The sequence below is a fragment of the Chenopodium album genome, chromosome 27 (genome assembly GCF_948465745.1).
Source record: "Chenopodium album chromosome 27, dcCheAlbu1.1, whole genome shotgun sequence".
Classification (NCBI taxonomy): domain Eukaryota; kingdom Viridiplantae; phylum Streptophyta; class Magnoliopsida; order Caryophyllales; family Amaranthaceae; genus Chenopodium; species Chenopodium album.
This window is the reverse complement of record NC_137860.1, coordinates 4,341,183-4,358,184: the sequence shown is the minus strand read 5'-3', so window position 1 is coordinate 4,358,184 and position 17,002 is coordinate 4,341,183. Positions and strand designations below refer to the sequence as shown.

Genomic DNA, 17,002 nt, shown 5'->3' with positions numbered 1-17,002 from the left:
TTGTAACTATAATTGATACACATCAATGATTTTACGAATTTTCACTCAAAAAAAAAAATGATTTCAAGAATTAATACTTAAATTTTTTCAAAATATAGAATTAATAGTGACAGAATAAAAATTCAAAACATGAAACGTGTCTTAGATAGAATCAAAACAATAAATAAATAAATATTCAAAACATTAAAAGCTTAGAAGATAAACATGTCTCGAAAGTATTTTATTCAGTTCGATACTTAGGTAATCACCAAAACTAATTCAGGTAAACTCCAAAAAAAAAAAATCTGATAACAAACCAAATAAAAAACTACAGTACTTGTGCAAAAACTGTAAGCACTTATTTCAGCCTAAGAATTAAGATTTATAAGATAACTAATAACCAGTGTTCGGATCCCAATCGAATATGGTTGGCACTTTCTCGAATTTACTGACTTCATAGCTATCTATAGCAGTTGCTGCATCTCCAACATTGTATGTCCTTGGCATGAACTTTATCAAAAGGTCAACAAAACCACCACGTTTGATGACTGGTGGAGCAGCTCCTTGAGACCCGGCTTGGCAATGCGTACCCTGATCGGTAATGTCATGAACAGACTGGCCAATATCATGAACCATTGTGTCGACATTTACATTCCCAGTAGTCTTAACATTCTATTTAGGTTTACCCCTGCCCTTTCTTTTCTTTTCTTCTCTTATGATATCCTTCTCCTTAGGATTTTTCTTCTCCTTCTTTATTTCCAGGATCATTTTTGCTAATTTGTCTCTTAGCCAAATAGATCGATCATACGATGTGGAAACCATTCTACAAAGCTGTGTACCTAGACCACTGAGGAAAGTATAACGCCCATTTGCCGATGCCTGATCATTTCTCTTTTGAAGTTCTTGCTGCTTCAATGAATTTGATATATTGCTCTTCGCTTTTATTGTCCACCTTCGAAGAATGCAACTTTGTGGTAGTTCAACCATTCCTCTATATTTCATGACCGCAAACATATGTCGACAAGGTAGACCAACTGCATTGTATTTCATACAACAATAAACCAGTTGTTTTAGCTTATCATTGTAGTACACAATGTAATTACAATGTTTCACCACACAATCATTTAACACGTAGGTAGTTGACGACCCGTCACGATGCCCTTTCTCTTCTTTCACCTTTGTCACAATGTGTCTTGATTCAAACTCAAGCTCTTTACAAAACACTTCGTACACATTCCTTGTGTAGGTTCGGGCTGCTTGAGTTTTTATTTCAGTCAACACACCAGTTATAACGGGAAATGTGTGAGTGGATCGGTAATCATCTTTGTCTTCTTCAAATCGGATATATTCAAGCACTTGGTCATACAACTCCACAAAACGATACAACATTATCTTAGATGTTATAACCGTTTTAAGTGTGCTATTCATAGACTCACATCTTTGAGTTCTTCTCATACCTGCACATAAAATAGGTAATGACTAATATATCTATCACTCAACACATATTTCTGCACATCTGCATATTTTTATATAAAAACAGAAAACATTGGTAATGACATACAAATATGTTTAGCATTGCACAAAAAAAAAACCACTAGTTTTATTCAAGAATATATAATTGGTAACCACCTATATAAGCATGCATCATTACACCAAGGATAAATTAGTAAGATCAAATACATGGGTAACCACCTATATAAGCATGCATCATTACACCAAGGATAAATTAGTAAGATCAAATACATAGGTAACCGCCAGAACAGTAAATGTAATGATTTATATACTTATTGGTCATTGCATATATAAAATAATGTACTTACCTGCATAAAGTTGTCCAACCATATAAGCCTCAGCCCATTTTGCTTTGTCATTATACAGATCTTGTGCCCACTTTTTATCTCTCACTTCATCATATGCCTTCATTAAGTCTTCCCATGCTTGTTCAAACTCAGATGGTGTCCGAGCGCCGTCTACACATTTCATGATTCCACTGCAAAAGCGTCTGTTTGTATGGCCCTTGATGTTGCGCATAAGATGCCATAGACATAGCCTATGGTGAGCATGTTTGAACACTTCTTCAACAGCGGTTGCCATAGCCTTGTCCCCATCCGTGACAACAGTGTAAGGAGCAACGTTGCCTCCCACCTCGAGTAATTGTCTAAGCACCCATATGTACGTGTCTGTTTTTTCATTTGCGATCAAAGCGACACCAAACGGCACGGTCTTTCTGTGGTGGTTGACACCTACAATCACCACAAATGGTTTGTTGTACGCGTTGACTTTATAAGCCGTGTCGAATGCAATTACTGATCCGAAATCCTTGTAATCCGCTTGGCATATCCCATCACACCAAAACATTTTGTCAATCCCATCATAATCATCACGTGTGTACCTTAAAAAAAGAAGGGTGAACCATATTAGCCAAAGGGGTGAACCGGGTGGAACGCCAAAACAAAATAATCAATCACGTGTTTACCTTAAAAAAAAGGAAGGGTCAGCGGCTTTCTTTCCAAGTAAGTACGCTAACACGGTTTCTGTGTCTCCATCCTTTATTTCCTGTTTTTTGAACTTCTCACACGTATTATACAAGTCTTTTGTTAAGAACCCAACTTCACGAATTCCCCCTGCTGTTATTGCTAAATTCCTCATAGTGATGGATGGTTTCACTCCAGACTCAATTAAGGACTTAATTCGAAGCTCATCGGCTTCGCTGACTTTTCGATGGCTCCTGTCATGTATTTTAACAACATGAAAATTATTTAACGAATGTAATATCTAATTAGTTATGATGTATATGACAAAAAGTGAAAACCAACCTTTCAAAATAGACTTGGTTCATGGGAACTAATTCATGGCCATTGTGCTCAGCCACAAATTCTTTCACATACCATGAATCATCCCGATGATCCCACTTGAAACTTATGAATGCTTTGCAACCACATCGTGTTATCGGCCTCTCTCTACGCTTTCTATCAGGTCTTTTAAAGTGTTTCGTTTCTCAAAACCCTTCTCTGTTACACCAAATCTTTTGAGAAGTCGGATGACCATCAATTTTGCTCGTTGTTGCATGCTTTAGACGGATTCCAAAACCTTTAACCTTGGCATACATCTTATAAAATTTAATGCAAGTATGATGGCTTTTGATAGACAGTTGTTGCATATCTTGAAAAGTGAATTCTTCTATCTTCTTGCCAATTTTTTCCCACATGTCAGCAAACGAATCAAGAATTTCATCATCGTCAGTGTCTGATACATTATCAATCTCATCTACATCATCAATATCCTGTATAATTAGGGGACAAATGTCGTAGTTAGGATTTTTTTACATTGCTAACAAATCAAGTTTTTTGCTATGTGTCGTTAATAAAGTATAAATTAATTAAAAATAAACAAACCACAGTAAAAAAATTTTAATTTCACCTACCTCAACAACATGATCATCAGCTTGATTGGTATCATTAGCATGCATATGTGAGCTTTCTTCTCCATCAACATCCATATTAACCTAAACACACCACAGACTCGTGGAGAATTTGAATTTCAAAGTTTGAAAAAGGTTGTATACGGTTACTGAAAAATTAAACCCTAAATGTACGTACATGTAAATAACCACTATAAAGGATAATAATGAATCATCCCTTTTTTTTGGTAACTGATAATTACAAATCTTTTACGTCATTCTTATATTTGACTAATATTTTACGGAAGATTTTAATATTTTTATATTTCTGGTAATTATCTTTACACATATATAATTATTTTTTTAATTATTTTTTTTGTTTGAAAGATATTTTTTTTAACTATTTGTTTATATCAGAATTTTAAAAACAATTTTTTTTTTTTTACTGATGAGAAACTCAAGCTAGGGGAATAGATGTTATGGGAGGTAAATCTTTTCAACCTTATTTTATTATAGATTGTCGTTGCTTTATGTAACCAGTCTGATAATTGGTATTGACAAATTCATGTTTTGGTTAATACACATTTACGTAGATTAGTATTTAAATCACCTCAATATTTATGTTTATATAATTACATTATAAACATAATGTAGGAAGGACCTCTCTAACTTGACGCAAATATTGTTTCATGAAGGGTTAAATATCATGTAAACATTTATGAAATATATATTTCTCTATATTTATATTTATTTCACTATTTTTTTTAAGGTAATGACCTTTTTGTTTATATGTTAAACCCTTTTACACGATTTCTGATTGAATTAATAAATCGAACCCTTTTCTTATTACAATATTATACAGAAATCATTAACATAAATTTCTGTAGCGCTAATTACTATGTTGTTTAATAATCCCCTATTAACATAAATTTTGGCTATTAACATGAATATGATTTTAATTACCATAAACTAAACAGTTTACCATAACTAATTATTCCATATTAAGTGCCTATAATTACGGTGCAAATTATTCTATTACTCTTTTAATTAAAGTATTAAAGTATTGTTGATTTAAATCTCAGCACAGTTTACCATAACCTTTGTTGATTTAAATCTCAGCATATTTTAATTAAAGTATTTTTTTTAAGGCAAGAATAGTATAATAACTTAAGTAAGTATAAACTTTCTCTCCAAATAAAATATAAATTAAAAATTCACCTATGCATAATATATAGCAACCACAATAAAAAAATTTCCGTATTATTGAATATAATGATTATGACACACAAATATAAAAAAAATAAAAAACAAAGCAAAAACCCTTATGGTTTTATTCGACATTAACTAGACTCATCATAAAATTAAAAACATAATAACATAAATGTTAATTATTACAATTAAAAACATCTAATCATCCAACGTAAGATCAATAAAATCAATAAATACGGTTATCTTGGGAACTTTTTCAGTACGTTTGGTGAACCAATTTGGAGTCCATGTTTCTTCATTTAAAACAACATCATAACACGTCTCCGCAATCTCAAGAACACGCTTTCCATTCTCATTCAACGGTAACTTGTTGAACATGTGTTGCTCTTTGTAGTAGGAGTTCAACTTGAGCCGAAAGATGTTTTTAAGAAACTCTGACACGGGTACATCATCAATCAAAGACTCGGCTTGTGTTACACCACAAACGATGATTAGTCTTTTCATAAATATGCGTATTTCGATTAAATCTTTTGCATGACTTACATGATCACCTAACATTCCGGGAAGAGGCCCATCATCCGGGTTGTCATCGTAGGGAAATCCTTTAAACATACGATACACTGTAACTTCATCGGCAATAACCATTTCTAACGTAGGTAATTGCCCACAAGCATGCAATATGTCGCTTACCTTTTTTTTCTCCAATACTATAAAGTAAATGAGTTATAAATAACCTAAATTCAAATATGTCAAACTCATGATCAAAGACTGCTTCTGGACTAGGAGGCATTTCAGATGATATTAAAATTAAGAAGAAAAATTTATAGTTTTCACTAATAGGGTAAATGATAGGTAGTGAATAACTGTGCTGCTTTCAATAGGTGATTTAGCTACGAATATAAAGCATAAAATTAGCGCCAAAATGGTTGATTTTCCCACCAAAAGTTGGCGCCAAAATGTGCATTCCAATATCCCTTTAGAGATTATTTAGTTCAATATTAAATTGTATTTTGTTAAACAGGAATAAATCCTTGCAGATTAGATATCATAAGATAAATATTAGTAAAGTCAATCTAATCCTAAAATAACCTTTTATAGAATTACTAATCATATTTCTGCCTGTAATATAAATTCGTAAGACTAAAAAATAATTGATAAAAACCAATAAAGTTTTCAAGCTAACCCAAGAAACACTTAAACAAGTTTAATCAGTCATGTCATATAATGTAGTTGGTCATGACATATTATGTCAAATACAACATTAGGTACAAGTTATTAGTTTTTACTTTTAAAATTTTTCTTTGGTTGATTTGAAATTAATAACAAATAAATAATACTATAAGTAAAGCTTAAAAATATAACTATAGGTGTTGATTGCTTAATTTTAGGAGCAATTTAAATTTTTGTTACCATACAGCTTTTATTGGTATGCTAATTTAAGTTTATTTTTTGGATATTTGCTATAATATGATATGTTAATTCATATCATATATTTTGTTAACATTTACAGTATTATTTTCATAATATAATCTAAGGCCTTGTTTGTAAACAGACATTTATGAATTGATTATGAATATTAATTGCTTAATTTTAAAAAGATATTATATTGAATAGTGATTGCTTAATTCTAGGAGAATTGGAGAAAGATATATACACAATATCTTTTCTTAAAAAAATAAAGAGGAAACAAAAATATATAGATTATAACTCCTTTATGATGATAGATACTGTATTGGATAGTGTTTGCTTAATTTTAGGAGAAATGATAGAAATTGAAACAATAAGATATGTCTATAGCTTATTAGCGACTCATTACAAAATCTAATTCATGTTTCGTTTTATTTATCCCTTTTTTTGGTAACTCGTTAGCATTTAATATTTAAGATGTTTCAGAAAGGTAATGTCCTATCCATGTGTAGGTTAACACCTCTGTTCCAAACTAAAAATCGAAGCTTACCATACATATGGCATAATTAAGACCTACAATGGTGTGTATTTTTTGTTTTAATTAAAATTATAAAATTAAAGTTTAATAAAAAAAATTTAAAAAAAAAAACTGTAACTTGCATGTTCTTATCCACAAAGAACGGCTACACAATGAAAACTGTCATTTGCTTTTGTTTATTATAAATTACTTCATTCTACATGTTAATATCTTTTAACACACACACAAAAATAAATAAATAAATAAATAAAACGCACATACACACATTAATTAAGACAGAATGGAGATCAAAGAGATTAATTCAGACAATGTAGAGGATGGGCAAGACAGTGTATGTGTTAGATATGTTTTTCATAATTGATCTTATTTAATTATTATGAAATTCATTATACTATTATAACACAAACATAAATATAGTAACAGTATCTTTCATTTAGTATTATTGTATGTGATGCATTTTATGTGTTTGATGCATTTCCTAAATCATATATTTATTATCATACTATATATAATGATTTCTTAAATTGTTCATAACTTGCATTAATTATATGTTATGCATTTCCTAAACCATATGTTAATATAGAGAAGTCATTTTATGTTTTTATAATGTTTTTTTTGGTGCGATTATTACATTTAATTTTCAAATACCATGCACAGGGCGTTCGTATTGTAGGCAAAAGGCCATTGGACGATGATGGATGCAATACATCTTCTAATAAAAAACAAAAAGGAAATGATGTTTCAAACTATGATGAATGGTAGTTAAAAAGACAGAGGATAATTGATGAGCAAAACGGACCATCTGACGTTAGGGTTTGCAACTGTTTACATAATATAGCGGAAGATATAATGAGGGACCCTAAGTGGTATGTTCCTCCGCTGCCAAAAGCATTGTACTTTCAATTGTGCACATTTCATGATGTGATACCTATTGATCCCAAAAGTCCTTGTGTTGGCGGAATCAAGACCGTGATGGAGTTAATTTGGTCAAAAATGAGTGAAAAAAGGGTTGCTCAATCAATGGTTGTCTGTCGTGAGTGGGGTAGGGCTATACCGTTCTATGTGAATGATTCTAGAGTGCGTCGGAGGTGGACTTGGTTCAATGACAACCCTGGTGGATTTAAAATTAAGAGGCCAAAGCCGGATTATTTTAAATTTATGGCTTTGCGACGTCTACGTCAAAATAAATAATGTAATAGTTATTAAGTATTACTAATGTTTATTTTGCAAACAAAAATTTATTAAATGTAGTTGTGCTGAACAATTTATATGTAATGACTAATGTAATGTATGGATTTTACTAATATTGATATCTAAATTGCATTTTTTTTTCGTATTTATACTGTGGTTACTTTTTTTTGTAAAAAATATGGAATTTTATTTTATTCAAGTTGACAAATTTAATTTCAAGGGGATTGAAACTAATCTATATGAATTATCTGTACATGGTTTCTTTTTTTTTTTTTTTTAAAAAAAAAAAAAAAAACTGTACATGTTAATAAATGGTTACTCCTTATTAAGTGGCTATAATTATGGTTACAATGTATTATGATCATGGGTGAAGATTTTATTTTTGAATTTAGATAATATCTTTGGTAACTGCATAATTTATCTAACCGTTTTAAATAGTTTTTTTTTATGTTTTTTTTACAGCCGTTTTAAAAAGTTTAAAATTCTTTTTTTAGATCGTGTGAACATGTACAATATTTGGTTTGGTTTGGTTTGGTTTACTGATATGTATATATTATCCTTTTTTAACTCAAAATTTATTTATTATTTATTTTACTCTAAGATAAGATAATATATAAGATATATTTGATTCACATAAGATAATATCATATATTACCGTAAAATTATATTTAAGCTGCACCTAATTCGGGAATAAGTTAGATAGAGAATTGGTGGAAGTGATTTTGTTGATAAATATATGAAACATATATTAGGTTAACAAAAGATGTTAGGGTATAAGATATGACTAAAGCGATGCACACAATATGAAAGACATCATGTTTATCGCTAAACTATGTAATATATAATTATTTTTTAAGCCAATACCAATAAATTGATAATAGTTGCAACACATTTTTTTTTAATCTATTTTTTTTTTTTAAAATAAGTAGTAGTAAATGGAATAATTCCAAAAAAAAGGGTAATTTGAATTTTTGAAACACTATATGTAATTTCCAATTAAAGATATGATGTTACCTGTTAGATAGGTTTAATTATTTCTTGGGTCATCTATCATATGTTAATTTTTTTTTGAAACATATCATATGTTAATTTTATTTAGGAATAATTTTTTATTTTACAATATTGTATTTCAATCGTAAATTAAAATCAGTATTAATGTTTTTTGTAGTTATTTTTTTTACATATTTATTTTGGTTTGTAGGATTTATTCCATTCTTAGGCAGTATAATATTAAACCAAATAAGTTACACATTTTTTCTTCTTCAAAACTAAAAAAAATAAATAAAAAGGTTGCACATTTTGGCGCCACATTTTGGTGGGAAAATCGATGCATTTTGGCGCCACATTTATGCTATATATACATGGGTACATTACCGCTTCAAAGCACAATGGTTATTCATCACAATCGCTTTCTCTTTTACTACTTCCACAATTTATCTTTCTCTTTGTCATTTTAATTTATTAAAAAATGGCTCCTAATCCGGATGCTGTCTTTGATCATTTGTTTGACATTATTAATTTTAGTTTATTTATTTCGCATTTGCTTTACACTATTGGGGAAAAAAAGGTTAGTGATATCTTGTATTCTTGTGGGCAATTACCTACGGTTAGAATGATCTTTGACGATGAAGTATCGGTGTATCGTATGGATAATGGGATGCCATATGATGACAAAATGAATGGTGGGCCTCCTCCCGATATACTTGGTGATGATGTCTCTCATGCTAGAGATTTCATCTAATTTCGGATATTTATGAAAAGACTAATCATCGATTGTGGTATAACACAAGCGAAGTCTTTGATAGTAGGTCAGCCAGAGTTTTTACAAAATTTTTTTCGTCTTGAACTTAACTCGTACTACAGAGAGAATTATATGTTCGAAAAGATGCCCTTAAATGAAAATGGAAAGCGTGTTCTTGAGGTTGCAGAAATGCTAGATGATATGGTATCAGATGAAGAAACATGGTATCCAACATCCTTCACAAAGCGTCCCGAAAAAGTGTCAAAGATTACAAAATTTTTTGATTTTGTTGATCTTACATTGGAGGATTAGATTATATATATGCAATTATTTAGCTTCCATGACTTTATGATTTTCCCGTCTTAAGAATTTATTAGACTTAATGTAATATTAGTAGTGATTAATAAAGTATTTTTTTTATGGTTATATGTGTTGACCTATATAAATACATGTTATTACTTATCTTGAAACATTATACAATTCGAAAAGAAATGTTATATGAGTGTAAAATTAAAAATAAAAATTAACAAAGGCAATAGAATAATGTAATGAAATAAGCTTTTATAAATATACCATCAATAATTATATTTAATGATTTTATTATAATTATGTAAACCTTACATTATTAGGATATATAAAAAAAAGCTCATTTGCATAATTATTGTTTTTTTGTTTCCATTATTTTAGCCAAGAAATAAGCACTGAATTTTGAATGGGTCAATTCTTGACATAAATTATAGAGGATAATTTACGCATCATATAAGATATTTAAAGTAAATATAGCAACACAATACTGTATATAAATAGGTTGACTGCAATAACCACGAAAAAGCATCGTTCATATATTTTTTCCAATTTTTAGGTTCATCAGATATGTTTATATTGGAAAATTCAATTAATATCAATCTTCTTAATTGATATCAGTGGTTTAGGGAAAAAGAAATTATTACTCTATTTGTAACAGCGTTTTATGCATAACGGAAAAAAAAATAATAAAATAAAATGAATTTCATTTTATATGTTCATAGTGAAAATGCATGTCAAATTTTTCTTTTAAAAAAAAGGTATCATGTAAACTGTACTCATTAATTAGACGATGTTATGAAAAAGTAGTAACTACAGTAGAAAGGTAAATACGAGCATTTAGATTAACTATTTGAAAAAGGTTTGTATTAAAGTAGGTATTAACCTATACATTTATCTAGAATTACAAACAAAATTAATTATAATAACAACAAAGTTAAACTCCATGATACTTCGTATTAAGAATATATAACAAATATAGACACGAACTTGTGTCACTTGTTTAATGACACCAACGTGCCCAAAATATTATAAAAGTGACATTATAGATATTAACATTCAATTCATAACACATGTATGTAGTATTTTATTTCTGACACAGTAAGACCTCTTTGAAACTAATGATTGTTCAAAAAGTCACGCATACGTGATTAAGGGTTGTTCACTTAAGCAATTTTTATAAATGATAATTGTTTATGATCCAAATAGATGTTGGTGATTACAGATGTATGATAATGTTTAGTAAATAAAAATTTATTTGGTTTAACACTAGTTTTTAATAACATCTTATTACATAATGTTGTCACACATATTTTATAAACTCTAAGATTTAAGAATTTTAAGAAATTAATAAATGAAAGATAAATATGCATAAACATTAAGTCACTTCATAAATGTCATCATTATCCCATATCATATCAACCTCTACACTCCATCTCTCCCACCCACTTATTCATCTCGATTAATGTAACTTCTATTTTAAAAAAACAAATTTAAACAAAATTCACAATAACTCTCCATTAAGTAAACAAAAAAAAAATGTTTTATTGAACCGTCAAAAAAGTAAAAAATAAAAAATAGAAATACAAATTGTAAAACCGCCTTTACCTTTCACAACCCTCCCCCATTTTTCAAAAACCACCATTCTCCACAATCACCTCTCAAAATTGGTTCCTTCTCTCTTGAAAAAAACCTCCATCGACTTCAAACCCGAAACAAAGGTATGTACTTTTTTAAGTAATTTGCTTTAATTACATTTTTTTGGGTTTAGTTATCATAAACTTTGAATTTATGCTAAGATCACAACTTCAGAATGTAATGTTGGGATAATTGCATATAATTTTTTTAGATTGTTCCGATTTTTCTTCATTTTTTGGGAATGTTTACTCATGATTGTGCTTTTTCCGTTCTTCTTCATGCTTTATTCCAATTTTTGAGCAATTCTCATGTTTTTTCGACTCGTCGAGTTCGTGTGTATACTATGTTTTGTCAGTTTTTTTTTTGCTTTGAATTTATATACGATAATAAAGGTTTAACATATAGACCTAATTGCATATAATATTTGTAATTCAGTCCTAAATTTCACAAGTTTCTCTATTGTTGGTAGTTTTTCGATTATTAGATAACTTAAATTATTTAATTTGAACAACTTTATTTGTTACTTTGTCTAATGTGAATTTTGCTGTTACAAGAGCAATGTATAATAAATTATTACTTACAAGTGTTGGTTTCTAGGCTAATTGACTATATTGTAGCAAAAATTACATTGTTCTGTTTTACTTTATGATTTTTTTCTTTTTGTGTCTTTGATGATGAGTGGCACTGTTAAAAAAGTGAATAACCCTTTTGTTTTTCTTGGCAATAATCAGTTATTAGTTTGGTCACCACATGTTTGCCTATTAACATTGAATGCTTTCCTGCTTGTCATTGGTTATGACCATTTTATAATTTGGTCTATACCTATTTGTCTCTGATTGCTTTGTTCTGTTCTCTTAGGTAATGAGCCTTTGTTATTTTAATCTATACCTGTTATCCTTTTAAAGTAAATGCCTTGTTCTATTCTCTTAGGTAATGGCCATTTGTAGTTTTAATCTATGCCTGGTACCCTTTGAAAGTAAATTCCTTTGCTAATGATCATTTATTATTCTGGTGTACATCATATTGCCTTTGAAAGAATATGGCATGTTTTGTTTTTCATATGTAATGACCCTGTGTAGTTTAGGTGTATACATGTTTGTCTATGACAGTAAATGCCTTGTTCTGTTAACCTTTGGTAATGATATTTCATTCTATTGGTGTATACATGTTTGCATTTGAAAGTGAATGAACTATTCAACTTGTCATTGGTTTTATGATTACTCTATTAGGCTGGATCACTTATCTTTAAAATCTACACCAATATTTCTTACAAGACTTTATGCATTTTTTTTTTCAGAAAAATGGTTAAAGTAAAGCAACAAGCAAGGCGACAGAACAAGAGACCAAGAAGAGGGGCACCCATAGTTGGGTTGGAAGAAACTTCCCCTCCTACAAAAAGAACAACAAGGCAATCTGCATCCACTCCTACAAGACCTTCTCATGCTGCAGCAGGTGTTAGCACTGAGCAAGCACCAGAAGCTGATGAACGGTTTCGGTCCAACCTGTACCGAGAGTTGTACTATAAGACATCAGTAATCGGGCAATTTGTGATGGGCGACATGTAGACTTTGAATCCCTCGGTGAAGCCCATGCTGGTTTTATACATCAGTGGTTTAAACTCCAAGGATGGGAGAAGTTGCTAACTCAACAGCATCCCATATACCCTGACCTTGTTCGCCAATTCTACACTCACTTTGATCATGCTAACAAAACAAAGGGAGTAATATACACTTGGGTCAAGGGAAAAGAGATTAAGTTGGATGAAAGTTTATTGGCTAGAATCTTGAAAATCCCGCGACAAGGGGTGCACACCGTTCTTCCGGGTAAGAGATGGAGTACTCTTGAGGCATTTGATCAACAGAAATGTCTCAATCTTGTGCTAATGGAAGAGGACGCTGGTAGACATAAGAAACCAGAAATTAATGATCTGCCACTGCCTACTCGTCTGCTGCATTTGATTCTTTTCTACACGTTCAATTGCCGCAATGGTAGACTATCTTCTTTAACATATCTTGACATGTTGGTCATGTACTTTATACTTGCCGGCGTGAAGATGAATATGCCAAGGATGATGATTGACTACATGGTTGCAACTCAAAAGGGAACAAAGAAAGGCTTATTCCTTCCTTATGGGATGTGGTTAACCAAAGTTTTTGAGCATTTTGGTGTGGATTTTTCTGATGAAGTAGTGCAATCTGGACCAAAAACACCATTCAACAAAAAGACAGTCAGTAATGCATTGGGTTACAGGTATGATGTGGATGAAAAAAAGTGGGTATATAAAGCGGTTAAGCGTGCTCGAGTTCGAGAGCGAATTGATGAAGAAGATGATGATGATATCGGTGAGGTAAAAGGGCATGGAAACCTCAAAGCTGTCATGTTTGAGAGCATTGTTGTACAAGAAATGCTTAAGCGCATTAGGCCGGAGATCTTCACTGATGACGTTATGATTGAGATTCAGGAGATAGCAAGGTCTAGGATGGACGACCAAGGTGGTGATTCAGGTGATTATAATTCCTTTCTTGACCTTAAACTCATAACTGTCTCTATTTGTAATGACCTAATATTTTTTTTTACATTACCATTGAGTCTTGAATCATGTGCTCTGTTTTTATAATTTGAAACATTTGTTTTGTTTTATAATTGGTATTCATGTATATTGTTTTTGGCTATTACCTATTTTCGTTTTTTTACCTTTGTAAAATCAGCTGATGTTATATTTGATATCTGTTTTGTAATTGGTATTCAACTATCGTATATTTGGTTATTACCTATTTCATTATTTATTAATTCCATTATACTTGTAGGTTTTCTATTTGTTATCTGTTTTGTAATTGGTAATCAATTATCATGTATTTGGCTATTACCTATTTTTATGTTTTTATTGATTAAGCCAAATCAACTGATGTTATATTTGTTATCTGTTTTAAAATTGGTAATCAACTATCATGATTATGGTAATTACCTATTGTTTTTTTTCTTTATTAATTGAGTAAAACTGACTGGTGTTATATTTTGTTAATTGTTGTGAATATAAAGATGGTGGTGAAGATGGTGGTGATGATGATGATTTGGATGCAACCTCTAGCGGAAAAACAAGTGCTGCTGGTGGTGAAGAACCATCTGGTGATGATGAACCATCTAGTGATGATGAACCATCTGGTGATGATGATGATGATGATAATTCTGGAAGGATGAATTTTAACCAATATTAGGGATCCTGCTTTTGGTGTAAAAAAACTTTGATTATTGTACGCGTTCAAAAAAGTGATGGGTTTTTTTTTTTTTTTTTTTTTTTTTTTTTTTTTTTTTTTGATGAAGACGACTATGTTTTTAAGGTACTTTTTGTTGTACTCTAGGTTAGCCCTATAATTGTGGCAAAACTTTTATGATGGCATTTCACCTTTCAATTCCTTTATGGTAAAACATTAACTTTCTAGTTAAATTAACTTTTGATAACTTAGCTTGGATTAGTCAAGACCATTTGAAGTTTTTTTTTTTCTCTTGCTTAATATATATATTCAATTGTTAAGTTGATTACTATATTTAATGTATTAATTTCTTTAATTAAAAATTATCATATAAAAACAATTAAACAAATAATAATTAGAAATAACAACTTTATTAATAAGTGATTCAATTCTACTGTGTATTTTATTCAATTGTGTTTAGCATCAACTAAAAAATTCAAAAATAATTGAACATAAAAAACCCAACCCATGACATAAGTAACGCTGGCAAAATCACTGTTGTGTAAGCAATATGTTTGTTCTTCTCCATAGTTGATTGACATAATTGGCTTTTCAAGTCTCCAATTTGCTGCTCAAATTGTGACATTTTAACCTTCAATTTGTCTAGCTTCGTAGTTAGAGATTGAACTTCTTTCTCGATTTCATCCAACCTCTTTGACATCATCTCACACTCGACGCATCCACCGACATCATCATACAACCATTTGAAAAAACCACAGTCAGCCTCCTGCAATTTGCAAGTATTTTAAAAACCCTAATTGGTTTTCCAAAAATAAATAATAACATATAAAAAAAACTAATTGGTAATTGGAACCCTAATAAAAAATTTATGCCGTTAACTTCTAATTATTGAAATTAGACCAATTAAAAAGTGAGTATCGCCATTTTATAGTTTTGATATGATAAATATATGAAAGCACTGTTCCTTTGGTCACAAATTAAGCACAAGGATTTAAATAATTTACCGGATATTTACCACAACCACGAAATTTTCTACCCCTGTTGTGGTTACGCTTGTTCACAGTTCGTATCTTAGAGGGAACACCACATCCACATTTCACCATGAATCCCCCAAAACTAGTAGATGAACCTCCGGAATTTAGTGAATCCCCCATTTTATTTTATTTTTGTAATTTTTAAGATAGAGAAGGGTGAGAGTTGGACAAGGATATAAATTGAAGTTTAGTAACTGACTAGCGAAAAATAAGGGCGGTCATTTAAAAAATTTTAAATTTAGTTTGGAAATGCAATGCAGTATTAAATATACTAAAGCGATTAGTTTAAAAAATTAATTGACTAAGCTTTTACATATACTTATATCCGGTTTTACCCTGCTAATACTTATGTCATTACCTATTCGGAAGGTAATTGTGCAAACTGTGAAACAAATTCAGTTGAAAAGAGTATGCGAGGATGATAAGCAAGTGAAGCAAAAAACCCTAACTTTGTTGTTTGTAAAATATTTTTAAAATTTAAAAGATAGAAATCATTTAACTTTTAAAGATAATAAATTAGGGAAACATCCTATTCTGATTTCCAATATATAATCTATTTAAAATTTAAAAAGATAGAAAATTAGGAAAAGATCCTAATTAGAATAAGTGATTTCCAATATTAAAATGCAATTTCTTAACTTAAAAGATATCGATTCCATAATTTCAAATAATTGATTAATTCAAATCATTGTCCAGGTTCATCGTATTGTAAATTTCCATCGAACTAAATTCTATTATGCTAATTGGAAATGTCCAATATAGTGTATGGTCATTATCTTTATAAAATTAATAAAATTCAGTTAAGGCTATGTCATATTTATATTCTGGTCAATACCTTAATCACAAACAAGTTTTATATTTCGATCTTCGATTTTTCGGATCAAAGAAGGTTGTGAAAAAATGTGATACCGTTTCTTCTCAGATTTTCATGACGAACATATATTACCGAAAAACTTAAATTTTTTTATTTCTTATGCATAAAATCGCTATTTTCGCATTCGATGCTTGACTTTGTACAATTAAAATCTATAATTCAAAGATTAAGAATCCCTTGCGAGAAGATGATAGAAACCGATTATGTGAACTAGAAAATTGCGCAATGGCTGTATAAATCTAGCCTATTTTTCGATTCCCATTGATGCGCGATTGAAATTAAGGTACATGGAACATATATTCGTGGTTGATTTCATTATTTGATTAAATTTTTTTGAAGAACTATGAAGAACAACGATGAACATCGATGAAGTTCGAAGAACAAAATTTTCGATTTTTAATTGTTATATTTAATTAGAATTTTGGATTTTATTAAAATTATAATTAGAAAAAATAATTTCGAAATTAAAATAAGAA

The 17,002-nt window shown here is 30.1% G+C and overlaps 1 protein-coding gene across 1 annotated transcript; it reads right to left on the bottom strand.

Annotated features, from left to right (window-relative positions):
- Positions 1–651: 651 nt before the first annotated feature.
- LOC145619579 (protein FAR1-RELATED SEQUENCE 5-like) lies at positions 652–3,478 on the bottom strand. Its single transcript, XM_081674294.1, has 6 exons — positions 3,404–3,478; positions 2,985–3,262; positions 2,796–2,897; positions 2,456–2,707; positions 1,800–2,371; positions 652–1,436 (listed from the first exon to the last, which is right to left on the bottom strand). Exons 1-6 carry the CDS (start codon positions 3,476–3,478, stop codon positions 652–654), a joined length of 2,064 nt encoding a protein of 687 aa, XP_081530420.1.
- Between the last annotated feature and the right edge of the window lie 13,524 nt (positions 3,479–17,002).